The sequence below is a fragment of the Taudactylus pleione genome, unplaced genomic scaffold (assembly GCF_031769625.1).
Source record: "Taudactylus pleione unplaced genomic scaffold, aTauple2 ptg000032l, whole genome shotgun sequence".
NCBI classification, from domain to species: Eukaryota; Metazoa; Chordata; class Amphibia; order Anura; family Myobatrachidae; genus Taudactylus; species Taudactylus pleione.
In genome coordinates, this window is record NW_028284434.1 from 178,474 (window position 1) to 195,921 (window position 17,448).

At 38.7% G+C, this 17,448-nt stretch overlaps 1 protein-coding gene across 2 annotated transcripts in view; it reads left to right on the forward strand.

Moving 5' to 3' along the window:
- Positions 1-17,448, forward strand: part of LOC148538899 (uromodulin-like) — a 146,096-nt gene that overhangs the window by 114,394 nt on the left and 14,254 nt on the right. For both annotated transcript variants that reach the window (XM_088451927.1, XM_088451928.1), the window contains 4 exons: positions 12-257; positions 4,688-4,850; positions 6,338-6,416; positions 10,635-10,664. In XM_088451927.1, coding sequence (XP_088308053.1) covers positions 12-257; positions 4,688-4,850; positions 6,338-6,416; positions 10,635-10,664 — 518 coding nt within the window. The remainder of the gene's footprint in view (positions 1-11; positions 258-4,687; positions 4,851-6,337; positions 6,417-10,634; positions 10,665-17,448) is intronic.

A 17,448-nucleotide genomic window follows, 5' to 3' on the forward strand; every position in this document is an offset into this window, starting at 1 on the left:
TATTTTTATAGTTACATAAATATCAGTATTGGAGGAGATGGACAATTACAGGCATCCATGTCCCTTTATAAAGACAGCAGCTACTTGACCCCATATGAAGGCTCGGTAGTTTTGCTTTCATCTGCGTCTATTCTGTATGTTGGTGTTTTCGTTCAAGGAGGAGATGACTCACAGTATACCTTGGTGATGAAGAATTGCTATGCAACACCATCAGGAAACCCTGATGATCCTATCAAATATTACACAATCAAAGACAGGTACAGACAAAAAGTAAATGCTTAAATTAAACATATGCAAAAAAAGTGCAACAACTAATATTTCCATAAGCATTTCAGTTGGCGATACTATTCTATAACAAAGCAATACATGATGTTTAGTGACATATCCTTAGCTTTGTATTCATGCTATTAGTGCCTGTGTCTGTGGAGTTAGAAAATATTTCAGGTAAGTATTTATAAGAACCACTATGTTTAATTACAAGTTATGAAATAAATAATAATATAACTAATCATGTTGCTCTGTTAATTTAATTTAATTGTATTTTTTTTTTTTTATAAAGCATCACTATTATTTAAGGGGCAATATATATTTTTTATTTAAAGGGGCACTATTAATTTATTATTTTTCCATAGGTGCATTGCTTCTTAATAATATTAACATGGGGCAGTATTTATATTTTTTGTTAGGGGTAGTGTAAGCACTTGACATGTGCCCATGTGCATGCTGGTGCTTTAAAGCTCTACAAAACCATGCAATAACAATCATGGGCTATAAGTGCATTGTGGCATGCTGTAGAGACAAAAGGTTATTTAATAGATTTTTTTAATTTTAACACTGATTTCTCAGGCCAGTGGTATCAAGAGGGTCCATGTTCTATTCATTGGTGTGAGCAATGGATCTTATTTATTGGCCCCTTCCTAGAGGGACAGGGTTGCTGATACTGTACATAGTGCTGATCTTATACAAGACTAGATTAAGGGTCACATGGACCTGGTGCTGAAAATTATCAAGGGCTTATTGTAAACAGCAGAAAGGTGTGACCAGTGATATGTGGCAGTGGCCAGTGCCATAAACGGCATAGACAAACCTCTTAACATGCCTTTTATATGAAGTACAGTACGTGTTTGCAGTCATCTGTAACAGATTGAGGATGGTATGTCGTAGGCCATAGAGTGACCTGCTGGCCAAACTATAAGTATTTTAGGTTTGATCTGCCCGCAAAGTTGTCATGGGCTGTGTTGTGAACCTCTGATCTAACTCTATGTTCAAAGAGAACATGGGATAGTATTAGGGTACACTGGTCGTATCATTTAAAACATAACTTTTATTATTTCACTTAAAACCTGTGATTTATTTAAAGAAAACACACAAATACATACAATGCACATGTGAAATATAAAATTCTTCCAAAATGAAATCAATGAGTATCAAGGTCTGCTTAAATAGAAATCAGAAATGTAATCTTAGTCTTATTCTGCTCGTATGTTTCACATAGTGTCTTCCCAGTAGTTACATAGTATTATTTTTAGAACTGTAACTGTTAATCAATATGAACTACATAAATAGAGATGTAATTGTATTGGTGGTTATCACATCTAATTGCTACCAACTGATGTGATTTTCACCAGCTCTCCCTTCTGTCACCGGCACAGTCAGCCTCACTAATACAAGTGGCAATTTGCGACGGTGTATATTATGGCTCACAAATAATCTCCACACTTTATGAGTTCACTCATGTTATGTGCACACAGTCGGCCCATCTCCAGTGTTTGCAATTACTGTTTAAACAATACTATCCCAGCAACAAGATTAATGTGCACAGAGAATATAGCAACTAGCGGTAATTCATTAGCCGTGATTACTACAGACAGTAATAAAATCATCTAATTGTACAAATTCAACAAACACTGCTGTGTTTGTTGAATTTGTGACTAATGTGTGTATATATAATAATATTTTTTCTTTGAGATAGTGTCTGGATAATGCTGACAGAGAAGCATAATTTGTTAGAACCTAATGTATAGCAGATAGCGGCAATCTGTGAGTTGCACATACTAATGATAAGGATATAGTGATATAATTTCTTAAATTATTTAAGATCGACTAAAATTGCATGACTGCAATAATATCAATACAGGTGTACACATAGGTTTAATATAGAAATGATGGATTTATGCACAGAACAAGTAATGGAAAATAAATAAATAATGATTGTGGTTAACACCATAGATCATTAGTCAAATTGTAGCAGGTGTAAACTGTGAACAATAGTTACTTGAGAGTTGAATGTAAGAAAAACACAATCATTCATCACAAAGATACAGACTCACTGAAATTTGAATATATGACCTTTATTTGTTACAGTGTTAGGAAATAAAGTGTAGAAATCAATGTGGAGGCTTAAATAATAAAAAGAGAGACAAATTGATACTCAGAATGATTTTATAATACAGCTCAAGAATTATATAAAGCAATATAAACATGGTGCAACATTGTATATATTAAAAGAATGGATATAAGTAACGGATACAGTTCTAAAAAGAATATTATGTAACTACTGTGAAGACACCAGGTTGTAATGTGAAACATACGAGCAGAATAAGACTAAAGCTGGCCAAACACATAGCGATATTTTACCCGATCTGGCCAATTCCGACAAATTGGAACGACAGATCGTGTAAAACATAGCCAAATCCTCAGTACATCGTGAGTCCCCACTCACGATCACAATGCGATGCGCATCCACGCTGGGCGCACATCGCATCATCAGATCTGATGTGCAGTAGGGCAGATCTGACAATCTAGGAGGCGATGCACTGTGAAAGTCTGAATGCAGGAGAGATCGTATGAAGATTGGACACCAAATTGTGTGCAGATCATGTGGAGATCGTGTGCACAGCTGCCGGAGAGTTTCAAGGGAAATCATACACAAATCGTACACATTGGCTGATCATGTGCAGATTGCCATGCGTGTCGTCAGCATAAAGGTGCATAGATACGTAACGATTTTGTAACCAACAATTTTCTGTCAGATTTTCTGTCAGATTTTCCCTTGAAAAAATTAACAATTGTGTAATAAACGATTTTTACAACGATGAACGAAAAATGTTCCTTCTCTTAATGAAAATCGTTATGTTGGACAGTCTGAAATGAACTACAACTGGGAGCGTGCTTGAACGATTTTTGTTCATCGTTATAACTCAGAAACTGAACGATTGTATTAGTTACATTTTTCAAAAAATCGTTACATGTGTACGCACCTTAAGATCAAATTTCTGATATCTATTTAAGCAGTCCATGGTACTCATTGATTTCATTTCAGAAGAAATTTATATTTCACATGTGTATTGTATGTATTTGTGTGTTTTTTAAAAGAAATCACAGGTTTTAAGTGAAATAATAAATGTTATGTTTTAAATGATACGACCAGTGCACCCTAATACTATCCTATGTTCTCTTTGAGATCTGTTTTTGTTAGTGGGTAGCACATATTTAACCTCTCTTATCTTATATAAGAGTTAAATATAATAAGTAGAGCAGGTCATTTCCACTGGTGTGGTTATTTCCTCACATAAAACCTAACTCTATGTTCATCTATTTATTCTTTTTTCTTCCTGAATAGCCTGCTATTTTGTAGCAATTCTAAATGTGCTTCTTCTGTCTATTTATATGTTTAGTCAATGTCTTTTTTTTGTTTAGTTTTAATTCCAATTTAGTTTTTCTTTCAAATAAAATAGTTTTTTTTCCTTTGCGTGATTAGTCTTTTTTTTCTTAAAAATCAAATTGGCAAGTGTCTATTAATGAAATAGCAAACAACACAGCTATGTATAGTACTCATTATACATTTTCCTGTCCTTTCATATTATTCTTATCATGATGTATTTGAACCCTAATGCAGACATCTTCTGTCTCTCTCCATCCCCTGCACTTTACATACTAACCAGTAGTGCTGAGAGGTGCAATATTTGTCAGTTACTGTAGTTGTAGTAATGCTCTGATCCATTTTCTGGTGTCAGGACCGAAGACTTCTGTACTCTGTACTGTTTTATAACCTCAATATGTTACTGACTCTTCTTCAATGGATGCAAATTGGAAAATTGACTGCCACACGGCCAAACTGACTGTGCTTGGGGGCAACCCTGTGAACCTCTCTGGATCAAAGGTGAGCTGGGCCAGGGTGGATCCACCACTGGGCAGAGCTTACCTCTATTGGATGGCAGCAGTACTGAGCTAATGCCATATCCTGCCATGAACAGAAATCGACAACTGTATGATAGTGAGACTCTTAACACCTGAATAGGAAAGCTCTGTGAAGGTCCTGGCCTCAGCATCACCCCCAAAAACCATTGACAAACCGTACTTGACTTACAGATGATGGAACAAGAGAAACCTGGATGTTTATTGTATGTTTTACCACATAGCTTGGCATAAATCACATGCAGTTTGGACTAAACTGCATAGTTTTGTGGTTTACAAATGCAGCATATCAGATCTAGTTTGAGTTTACAGGCTTCGTACCAAGTCTATGAAAACCACATCTGATGTAAGACAATTTTGCAAACCACAAATAAAATCTTTGGTTTGCAAATATTCCCCCTTGTCTCTTAATAATGTACATGTTACATTTTGGTATAAATATTTATAATTTTATCTAATTATTGCCTTGTATTATATTTCACTATTTTAGCTGCGCTAACAGCCAAGACTCAACCATCAGTGTGTTAGAAAATGGTGTCTCAAGAAAAGGTCGATTTTCTGTGGAATTGTTTTCATTTGTCGGAGGTTATAACTATGTCTACATGCACTGCGCTATAAGTCTGTGTGATAATACCACTGAATTGTGTGCACCTGTAAGTACAAATTACATAATTTTACTTTTAAACTTCCTATCAGGTGATGTCAGCTTACATTTCTACACTAGGTGAACAGAGACACTAAGACCCATATTGGTGGGTAAAAAGGTCAGTGTTAGTTAATTATTTACTGAAAGGAAGAAAAAGGTATGATCATGAAGAAAGTATGGTCCTACACACTGTATGATATTGACATATTGCCAAATAATCCAACAAAAGGTGTAGATTGTTGCCAACTATCAGCCATTCACCAACAACTCGACTTAGATGGGGCCAACTGCATCCCCATTGGCAACAACTCAAGGCTTAGATGTTGGCCAATTGTCTGTCCATCTCCATTAACTCAAATCTTAGATGGGGCTAACTGTCAACCCATTGCCACCAACTCAAGGCTTAGATGAGGGTCAACTGCCAGATCTTGGCCAACAACTCAAGGCTTAGATGGGTGCCAACTGCCAGCTCATCACCAACAAATCAAGGCTTAGATGTGGATCTACTCCCAGCCCATTGTCAACAACTCATTGCCTAGATGGGGGCCAACTGCCTGTCTATCCCCAAAATCTCAAGACCTATATGGGGGCCAACTGCCAGAAGTGTTGACTCAATGTAAAGCCATGTAGCAGGGTAAGCACATCAATAGCTTCAAGAAGTTAGCCATTGCTACCGATATTTCCTACAAAACAATAAAGCTGACAATCATAATAAGAGAGGGGGGGACTTTCAAAGTGACAAGAGACCTTCCAACCTGAAAATCATTATTATAAACTAGTAACACAGCACCAAAACTCCACACCTTACTTGTTACAGGACTACATAAGTCAGACCATAAAAAGGGGACACCCTTACATTTTAAACCCTTGCTCCTAAATTTATTCTCACCTATCCTAGTAGTTTAAATTCTGATAGGTATATAAAATGCCTTCTGTCTTTCTTCCAGCAGTATTTAGCTAAGTTCTAGGGGAAACAGTTTATATTCATACCATTGTTTCATATTGTACTGTGTAATGTACAATGATATATTCCCACTGCCAGCATATTTAACCACATTGGAGCCTATACAAATACATTTTGTAATATTAAATTGGCTAGTACCTAGAACCATAGAAGCACAATATATACCAAACATATTTCTGACCCTTACAGTTCCTAATCTAACTGAAAAACAGTACTACTGTATGTAACTACTTTTTTTTCATGAGCACAGAATTTAACTATATTAAAATGGAAATATATTTTTTTACCTGCCAACAAATAAAAGACCAATGGGTAAATTTACTAAAGTGAGAGTTTTTAGAAGTGAGTTTTAAATGTGATGTTGCCCATAGCAACCTATCAGATTCTAGCTCTCACTTTAGTAAATTTACCCCCAACTGTAAATAATTTAAAAAATGCACTTGCACAATTAATTAATTTTGCCATTAGGGTATACAGTAGCATTTGTTGTTTATTAAGGTATTCAATCTTGATATACATATCTATTACAGTCATGCTCTGGAATTGGGTCCCGAAGTGCATCAACAGATGAAATCTATCAGATGATATTGGGTCCAATAGTTCGTAAAGGTATGTTTCCAAGCTGCTAGAAAATAAATGTCCTACTTTCTAAGAAGTCAATAACTTATGATGGATATCTAATTAAAAGGTTAGACATTAGAGGGAAAAAAATCTGAAATGAAAAGTCAGTTATATACAACGTAATAAATAGTAAATCAGATGAGGTCAATGTGGATTTTTCCATAAGCTATTTTGATGTGTTAATGTAGCAATTGTATTATTTACTTTCAAGTTCTGGGCCTGACTTACAGATTTACGGTACAAGCAAAGACGCTGAGTCTTTGTAAGCAGCAGCTGTGCTAAAATATCCACTGGAAGCATCTTAAGTAAAAAGACGACCACTGCCGGTAACTCTGATCTGCTGCTGCATCCAAAGACACAACTTTGGATCACCTGTATGACCATTGGACATCTGAGTAACCCTATGGTTACTCAGGATGTCCATCAAAATCGCTGCCAGGGCCAGTGAATCTGTGTCCATGGACACAGCCACTGGCTTCAGGAAGCCCAGAAAATGGGGCAGACATGCCCCCATTTTCTGCTACACTCCCAGTCACCACCCCGAAATGCTAGTAACATGTCAATTATGCTGCCTTTTTTGGGGCACTACAACCGACATTGCAGGACCAGATCTGCACATGAAAAATCAGAGATTTACGTAAATATATACTTTATATAAATCTCTGAATCAGGCCCTCTGTCTTTTTCAGGGTCTCACTTGCTACAATTCACCTACATTAATTTAGAAGCAACAGAGTAAGGGCAAATAGTCAGAACTTTCCATTGTGGGGCACTAATACAACATATGAAATCAGTAAATTTCAATATTTTCTAAAACTTAGCTTTCAATGAAATATATCAAAGATAAAATGAAAGAGCTCACATATATTACAAAGAAACAACAGCACACAAACAAATAATGGCACAAATCAGAGATATATTGTCAAAAATAAATTCTTGGCCCCATAATTGTTGAAATAATACATATATGGTCCAGACTCATCAGATGTATACTTTAAATATTCACATATTTGTGTGTATGATAAAAATCATACTAAATCCAATTGGGAACAGTTGGCAAACATCATATAGTCTATCTAAAGTGTATGCTTAAGAAATAGTGCAATACTATCCCCTGGCAAAAATATGTAGGATATATTAAACTCCAAAGGAAATAAAATCCTTAATGAAAGTAAGCAGCAGTCACCACGTCAATACCAAACATAAGTAGCTCATCAATTCACATGGTCTTCAGAAAGGATTATCTTATCCATAGTGCAATATATCATGTGTGTAAATCTAGGAACAATTTTAGTATACAACATATTTAAGGCATTATATGATAAAGAGCAACCATTATCCTGTATATAACTATATAATATAACATGTAAGAGAAATTGAAGACCAGTGTGATTTAGTAAAGAATGGGACTCAGAACTAAGGCAATAATGAAAATTACATGATGATCAACAGGAGCTTGTTGCCTTAATCATATAATCTGTGTACAATTAGCACTGAGATAAATACATATATATATATATATATATATATATATATATATATATATATATCTCCATCTTTTGGTAGCCGGTAGTGTGAATCATGCTTTCATATATACAATTAAGCCTGCATTTGGACAGAGATCAGTATGATCAGATCCATGATCATTAGATTCAGAGATAGATTCACCTCACATAGACAAGCGGCTGCTGCATATTACAGTATGTGCAGATGCAGTGGATAATATGTGAGCGGACTTACTGAGAGTACATAGGGGTATAGAAGAGAGTAAGTTATATCTGCTATTGAGCGATCCATCTAGCATCTACCTATTACAAACTATTGCAGGCAGAGAAACTGTAGTTCCAGGCTGAATTAGAGTATCGGAAATGCAAGCTGTAGGAACGTGGGGGAAGGGAAAAAAACACTGGGCTGGGGTGCTGCTGCTCGAAGCATGTGTGCCTGTGCCACACAGAGAACTAAAGGTGCACATCCACTAGGCGATTTTAATGAGCGATTGAATGATTACGACATTGTAATCATTCAATCTCACATTAATCGTGCACAAATCGTGCACTATAATGTCGGAAACAACCAGTGATGCGCGCTTCTGCAGGTCGTTTCTGACATCAATCATCGCCTGTACATGATGGTCAATCTGCCGATAACGACAGATTGGCCATGTTCAGGGATGAAGGAGGGTTCCTGCACTGAACGACATATCATTCAATGCAGGTACTGCAGGGGAAAAGGAATGACTACAATGTTGTAATCGTACTGTCATTACCCCATCACCTAGTGGATGTGCACCTTAAGGGTAAGTTTTCTCTGCTCAGGTCCCTAACCCCTGAAAGTAGAAAAAAGTATAACAGAACACTGTATATGGGTCTCTCTCCTAGAGCTGCCTGTTGCTAGTGAAGTGCAGGCTAGACCCGGCGAATGAGAAACCAAATGTGCCTGTAGAAAGTGAAAAAGGTACCTTAGCTGCTGCTGAGTGCCTGGTGACTGACTGCAGAGGGTCACAGCTGTGTCTCCATCCCCTCCAGCTAGATGTATGTTTCATGGGGCTTTGTCAATGGATGCTTCTAATTTAGAAGCAATTAATATGCCCTATAGTAATGCCCACCATTTCTGTACTAGGTGCAGCCAATGCACATGTCTGTTGTCCAAATATCCCTCAAGTATGCAGGTCTGCTTATTGCTGGGTTTCCCCAATGGCATCTAAAGTCACACTCTGCACAATGCTGATTCTAAGTCAAATAAATAAATATGGTATATATGCTGTATATTCAAGCACCTCTGCTTACACTTTGTGCAATTAATAATTGTTGGGATTTGCTTATAGAGCAAAAAAAAACAAAATTACTCTGACGTTAACTTTGAGGTTCATATGATAGCACAAGCAGGTTCACATTAACCATCAGCCTAGTAAAGCAGAACCAAGCAAGATATATTGTCCATATTATCTATCTATCTATCTATCTATCTATCTATCTATCTGTCTATCTATCTATCTATGTATCGGGTTACCATTAATTTATGGTATCAGGCCTTGGTATTTTCAGAGGGAGTGTCCATGCCCTATCATACAGTACCCATTGTACTCCCACACAGATGCTATGCCCCCTTGGCAAGACTGGACTGCTGGACCGTCCTAGATCCGCCCCCACCCATATCTATCCATCCATTCATCCATACTTTTATCAATCCATCCATCCAACCATCCGTTCGTCCATCTGCCCATCCATCCATTATCACATCTACTTTATCTGCACCCTTTCCTGGGCATGAGGAAATCGGATGCTTACTTTACTAAACTTTTGTCATTTCATAGACTGTTATACAAATGGCAGCAAGACGATGATTGGATGCTTTGGTCATCTTCTCCACTTTATCTCTCTCCAAGGCTTGATACATCTCCCCTTTAGCAATGTTATCTACTTGGTATTTTTTGATGTTTAATACAAAATCTGTATATTTCCATTGTATATAATGTTATATCATAAAGTATAAGGAGCATCAGGAGAGAGGGACCAAAATAACCTGGAAGTCTGGCAGTTGTGGGTTATAATTGGGATAGATAAGGTGGTGCCCTGGGACTTACACCATTTGAGATAGATTACACAGAGGGGGGAAACAAGTGAGGAGGCAGGAGGCCACACTCATGTAACCTGTGCACACACTGATAGGAAATATACAGTTAAATATAAAACACTAATGTTAAATGGAGATAAGTGAAGCTGGTTGAAACTTTGTGGGCTAAATATTTCAATGCTACACTTTCTACAGTGTTATTTGGCATGGTTACTAATGGAGATTCCTAGTGTGATAAACATGATCAATTGTATTTTCCTCCTGACATTTATGTAAAAATGTTGACATTTGCTGGGTCATGGCCAGGATTATACTGATTTGTGACTAAATAAAACCAAATTAGCCACAGAATGTGTAGCATATAATGTGTCAGTAATGAAAGATACAATATGACAACCATGCCCATTGGGGCAGGAGGTATGAAGTAAAGCTGTTCTACATTACACAGTTCACAAGACAGTACATATTGTAGTTTATTGTTCTTATAGGAAACTGGAAAATTACTTTAGTTTATGTTCATTCCTGTGATTATGTGTGTTTGCTTAAATAGTTAGTAGCACTTTATAAACTGTTACATATTTCTTCTGACGCCTACAAAATATGCTTTTTTAATTAAAATTGATTGTTTTACAGATTCAACTTCGTCATCTTCGGAATCTGTTGGTAAGAATATCTATTTACATTTTAACAATAATAATTGTACTTATGCCATTCTTTGTATCAAAAGCAGCTCAGCACTCAATACATTCAGACTGTGGCAGACAGCATAATCAATCCACAATCTTTGAACCTGGCAAAGCTTATTATATGGAGATAACAAACAGCAGGGGAGATTAATTGCAGCCACACAGTGCCAATGTGGGCGAGCCCCCTTCTCTTTGAGAATGGGACTCCAGTCCCGGCATCCCCCCCTGATGACAGCCTTGCTAGATATGGTCTTCAATGTTGTCTGCAGAGTAATTTCAGGGGGTGATTCAGCTGCGGATGCAGTGACAGGGATCATGTAGATTCCTAATTATTGGGAATCTGAACATGCACCTGGCACGTACTGCACATGTGCAGTACAGATCTGCAATCCTGAACGCAGCCTGGCAGCAGGTTATCAGTCTGCTGCCATTTCTGGGTGGGAAGGGGGAAGTGACTTTTGGTTTCCCAAGATGGAGGCATGTTGTCATCATTGGGGGGGGGGGAGTCAAGAGGCCAGGAACTCTGTTGGCTGATGGAGATTTCCTGGCCTCTTTTACTCATCTGCGGTGGCCGGCTTGCATGACCCCATGGTCACTCAGCCAGCTGAAGGGATTGTTGATGATCTGATGCTCCTTGGATGCAGCTTGGATTAGTAATGCTTGCAAAAGGCATTACTGCTGCATTACCAGCTATCACAGCTGCTAACATGTCAGCAGCTGCAATAGCATATCCGTCTGCATCTGAATAACCCCCTCTGTTTTGTAGTGATTTCTGAAACTCAAGTGATTTTGGAAGCTATACTAATTGTTGTTCTGTAAGTCAGTCTACTCCTGATATACCCCATGTCGGTATGCGAATATTCCTTCCTGCACAGTCATTTACTCCTAATTTGCATACTTATCCAGGTTATAGGCTAAGGCAACGTAAAAAAATGAAGGCAGCAGGTATACTTCAGGGTCCAGTCTTCAATCCAGGCAATGTTGGTTATCCCAGCTACAGATGTGTCCACATAAATATTACCTCCGTATGTTACAAGTCACGTTAAAAATAACATGTGAGCGCCATGTGACTCAGTATTGCAGAGCATATTTGTGTGTGACTTTTTATCTTCAAATACATCTTCTTCACAAAGTCATGTGAATAGGATGCACAAGCAGCTTCTGCTGATTAAAATATGTGGCATGCCTATATTCTGTGTGTACCAGCGGGTGTATCTGCATGGGAACTACTACATTACAGTGTCAATGACTGTGACACTTTAATGTAGCATTTTGCATGCAGGTACACCCGCAGTTAAACTTCAATTGTATCTAAAATGGTCTACCATTGCAACATTATAGGAAGGTTTTTAAAGGCTTGAATAGCATTCCAGTGATATAACCTCAAAAATATTTTACCTGCTGTAGATCATATTTTCTCAATATCTTTTTCTCACTCAAAGCAGTGTGAGTCTGATAAAGGAGTACCCAAGCCCCAAGAGGTACCTTAGGGTGATTCACAGGCTACTATATCCCATTAATTAACTCAAAATAACACAAATTTGCTTATACTGTAAAGAATAAATTACTTTAGTTATCACACGTGAGTATATTTTAATAAATACATTTATGGGGACATTCTTGAGCTGAGCTCTGTGTTAATTAAACTAGATTATTTTCCCAGATCACCCACACCCTTTAAGTACTGTACTCACCAGTGACTGGAGCTTAAATTTGGTGGGCCATCTGTCTCAATCTCAACCCATAGAGCATACAAAAGAAGGATCTGTTGCACAGGATATACAATTAAAAAATTGTTTGTTTGTTTTTTTTGTTCAAGAGTAACCCGAAATAATAATAATTTCCAAATCGGAATTATAAATGGGGGTGCCACCACAGATCCAAAAGATATATGAATTAGACTAAAGAAAGAATACGGATCTGTATAGGGTGCACAGATTAAAATATAACCTTTATTTAATTATTTAAGACTCAATACTTCGATAATATAGAAAGCAAAGCGAAATATAGTTATTAAAAATGTATAGAAAGAATTGTGAATAAAGTATAGAAAAAGTGGTCAATAATAAAGAATAAACTCTTTTATATAGCCAAGTGTCTCTTTAAATCATCTGTCGATAAAGGATTGAAACAAATTCCTGATGTCTCATCGTATTATTGATCTGTTTTCATAATATTGAATACAATAATGTGTTCACTGTCAATGCAGATCTTCCATTACCCGACAGAATTTTACACAAAATTCTCCATATAAGTAGTTACTGTTCAGAATAGAATGACTAAGGGCCACATGTAATAGGGTGTCAGTTGTGAAAAATTGCGAGTTTTGCACAAAACTCGCAATTTATTAAAACTCTCCAATGTAATAGGGTGTCAGTTCAATAGAACTTTCATTTTTTAGAGTTACTAAAAATCTCCATTCTCAAACTCTCATCCACATGTTTTCAAATTTATAACAATCAACTCGCTCAATGTAATAGGGTATCTGTATATCCAAAAGTCCCCAAATAATAGACATGCTTCAGGCTAACGAGTATATCCTGAGCAGGTCAGATTAACACAGAAACATGCACATATCCATGAAATACGTGCATGTTTCTGTGTGTAGTTATGTAAAAGGTTTTAATTTTTTTTTTTAAATGACATGCACCCCCTCCCCAAAAGCATAACCAGTCCTGGGCTTTATAAAGCCTGTCCTGATTCTAAATATACAGGGACCAAAATGCGTAGGAGGCCCCTGTATATTAGGGTCCAGTGCAGGGCTTTGTTGAGCTGGTCCTGGTTCTGGAAAATCAGGGGACAAAACGAGTAGGGGTCCCCTGAACATTCCAAAATCAACACCGAACTCTTTCTAGTGGGTTGTTAATTCCACAGCCAATTCCACAGCCAAGAAAAACCTTTCACTGGTTTCCCCGGCCAAAGCATTATTCCTGACTGCTTGTCAGCCCAGGACAGGAATCCCTGGGGAGTTGGGGACCCCCCAGTAAAGGGGTCCCCCTCTCCAGGGCACCACAGGCCTAGACTGATAGCCCAGGGCTATCCCCGGCACCCTAGGGCGGTGGGTGCCGGGTTGATAGTGTTATTGTTTTGTGTAAATTAAATGTTAAATATTGTTTTTAGTTGTAGAACCACATGTACCAGCAAGCCTCCCCCACATGCTGGTATTTGGAGAACCACAAATACCAGCATGCGGGGCATTACGGGCCCACTGGCACTTGTAGTTCTACAACTAAAGAAATATGTAAAAAAACAAGCACACATTGCGACATTGTACCAATTATGTAACCACAAGATTGAGTTTAATCTTGTGGTTACATCATTGATACAATGTTGCGATATTGTATCAATGATGCAATCAATGATTATCAATGATGTAACCACAAGATTAAACTCAATTAACCTTGTGGTTACGATGTAGCGGGGCCCAGCATAGACTTCAATGGTGAATTCTCACCATTGATGTCTATGGGGAACACAGGCTGACTGCATTTCCCGGTTTATTTTAACCCTTTGGATGCCTACAGGGATCAAAGCGGATGTGAACTACGCATAGGAGATCTGAGTATGGATTTATATTTCACTTACCCCTATGGATTGCTTTGGATACTTGGTGAGTATGTGTGAGTGAATATGTGAGTGTGAATGTATGTTTTATTAAAATTTAGCTTTCACTGTGTTTTTTTTAAAAGTATTTCTTTAGTTGTGGAACTACAAGTGCCAGTGGGCCCATAATGACCGGCATGCTGGTATTTGTGGTTCTCCAAATACCAGCATGTGGGGGAGGCTTGCTGGTACATGTGGTTCTACAACTAAAGACAATATTTAACCCTTTAATTTACACAAAACACTAACACTATCAACCAGGCACCCACCGCCCTAGGGTGTCGGGGATAGCCCTGGGCTATCAGTCTAGGCCTGGGATGCCCTGAAGAGGGGGACCCCTTTATTGGGGGGGTCCCCAACTCCCCAGGGATCCCAGGCCTGAGCTGACTAGAGGTCAGGGGTAATGTTTTGGCTGGGGAAACCGATGATAGGTTTTCCTGGCTGTGGCATTATCCCCCCGCTAGAAAGAGCTTGGTACTGGTTTTGGAATTTTCAGAGGACCCCTATTCATTTTGTCCCCAGATTTTCCAAAACCAGCACTGGCTCTGCAAAGCCCTGTGCTGGTTCTTAATATACAGGGGCCCCCTACGCATTTTGACCACTGTATTTTTAGAACCAGGACAGGCTTTATAAAGCACGGGGCTGGTAAGGCTTTTAGGGAGGGGGTGCACATCATTTGTATTTTAAAATACAGACAGAAGCCATCACGGATCTCACTGATCTGAGATGGCTTCTCCAAATCTCACACCTTTTAATGCTACTCGAATTAAAAGGTGTCAGTTTACATAGTCCTAAACTCGCATATATAGTAACCTCGAGCTGAAAAGTTTGCAGGCCATTGAATTTGTGAGTTTTACTACAAACTAGCACTTTTTAAAAGTGTGAGAAAGTGCGAGTTTGTACTGTTACTAAAACTGACTACCTATTACATCTTGCCCTAAGTATCCTTAATTTGATTGTATCTTATTACAGCTACATTTCCTTGTAAGTATCAAATATGACTGTAACTATCTATAGGAAACAATGCTGCCAAAGGCATATGTGTCACTGATTGTGAATGGTAAAATTAATGTTCCTCTATGTCTAGAGATCTTATGAATCTTTTCCTAGTGGTCAGTTTTAATCACAACACATATAATATACAATCAAAATTAGGCATAGTATATAGTATTGATTTTATGTGTATTCACTGCTGCAGTATACAAATACTTATATGGGGATTGTAATATTTTCAAGAATGACATGGATTTATTGAATAATCATAACCACATAAAATATCTAGTATATTGTGTGTCACGACCAGGGGTGTCTTACCGGTAAGTCCACAGTCTTTGCCCAGTAGGGTGCTCTGGTGTGGGACTTCCGGTGGTGGTGTTGCAGTATGGAGACTGGCACAGGGTGCATCTGGTGGTTCCTTGTTGGTTGGCTGTGCCAGCATGGGAGTGTTGCACAGTGTTCCCAAGCTGCAGTTCTATGGGCAATGCCATCTTGCTTTGGGCCATGTGACCTAGGGAACCAATCCCATAAAGGTCAGCTATTCTGTCTGGCCAATCATTGTCTGCTGTTGGGGATTTAAGGGAGTTCACAGCTTCCTTACTTTGCCAGTGCAACGTGTATCAGCCGAGTCTGATCACATTTATCTGAGCTCCTCTGTGCAGCAGAATTCGATTCTGCCTAGCTCCCTGCCGGTTTCAGGTAGCCTCAGGATTCCCAGCACCTACCAGCAACTCCTCCTCTTGCTACTGTTGTAATCCCAATCACCACTCAGACTACCTTCTTCCCGCATCAACCCCTGTCTACAGTTTGTTTCCCTCTGGACATTCCTAAACATTATCGCTCCACTCCAGTTACCTTTATTCTGGATTTTATTATTTGCTGCTGGACTTATTATTTGAGTCTAACCCATCTCCACTTTTGCCCTGGACTTGGTTCTTTCATATCTACCACTCCATTCATTAAACAACACAAGTTATTCTACAGTTCTGATTCTGTGTCCCCGCCAGTATCCACCTCGGGTCCACAAGAAAACCAATCCCTGATAGTTTGCACTGGCCAAATGGATTAGGCCAATATACAGGAGTCTAGAAAAGTTCTGTTTCAGGATATAGCTACCCGACTGGGTAACATGGAAACATTAAAACAGCAAATGGCCCAGTTCCTACAGGAAGTAGCCCACCAGCAAAATACCATGCAGGCCTCACTGACCTCCACTAGATCCCCTGTGGTAACATCAGTACCCACATCGGTGGTTTCAGCTTCAGCAGCAGTTCCTCATCTACATCTACCTACTCCAAGTAGATTTGATGGGAACACCAAGCTATGCCATGGATTTATCAATCAGTGTGATGTACATTTCAACCTACAGCCCTCCAACTTCCCTACCTCTAAAACTACAGTGGCATATTTTGTGTCTTTGTTATCTGGCCCAGCCTTGGACTGGGTTTCCTCACTCTGGGAATGCTCTGACCCCATTCTGGACAACTATTCAGTGTTTCTGACCTCTGTTAGGAGGATATTTAATAAACCAGGGAGAACTACTTCTGCAGCATCTGCTGTTGTGTGCTTGAATCAAGGTACTCATACGTCATTCAATTTCATACATTAGCATCTGAGCTAATGTGGAATAAGGAGGCCCTAACATCAGCCTTCTGGCATGGACTTTCTGATTGTATTAAAGATAACCTTGCCATCATGTCCGCCCTACTAATTTAAATTATCTTATCTCCCTTTGTAACAAAGTGTATCTTCATTTTAGGGAACATCAAGCTGAGAAGCTCAAGACCGACCATCCTAGGTCTTACCTGGCTACCCCATCTGCTCCTATCCCTCCTGCACCTACCAATGAAGAGCCTATGCAGGACAACCATACCCGGTTCTCCAGAGAAGGCCTGAGGCATCGCAGAGATAATCTCTACTTGTTCTGTGGAGAAGCAGGACATCTTGTGGCTTCTTGTACCCACAGGCTGGAAAACTCCCACTCCTAACTAACTCTGGGGACACCCAGTTAGGAGTAATACTTCCATCCCCTAAAGAAAAAAAGACTCTGAGCTATCCTTAGCCATAGACTTTAAACATGGTCCTATTTTTCTGTCAGCTCTTCTGGATTCTTCTGCCACAGAAAATTTCCTGACCTCCCAGATGGCTGATCAACTTCAGGT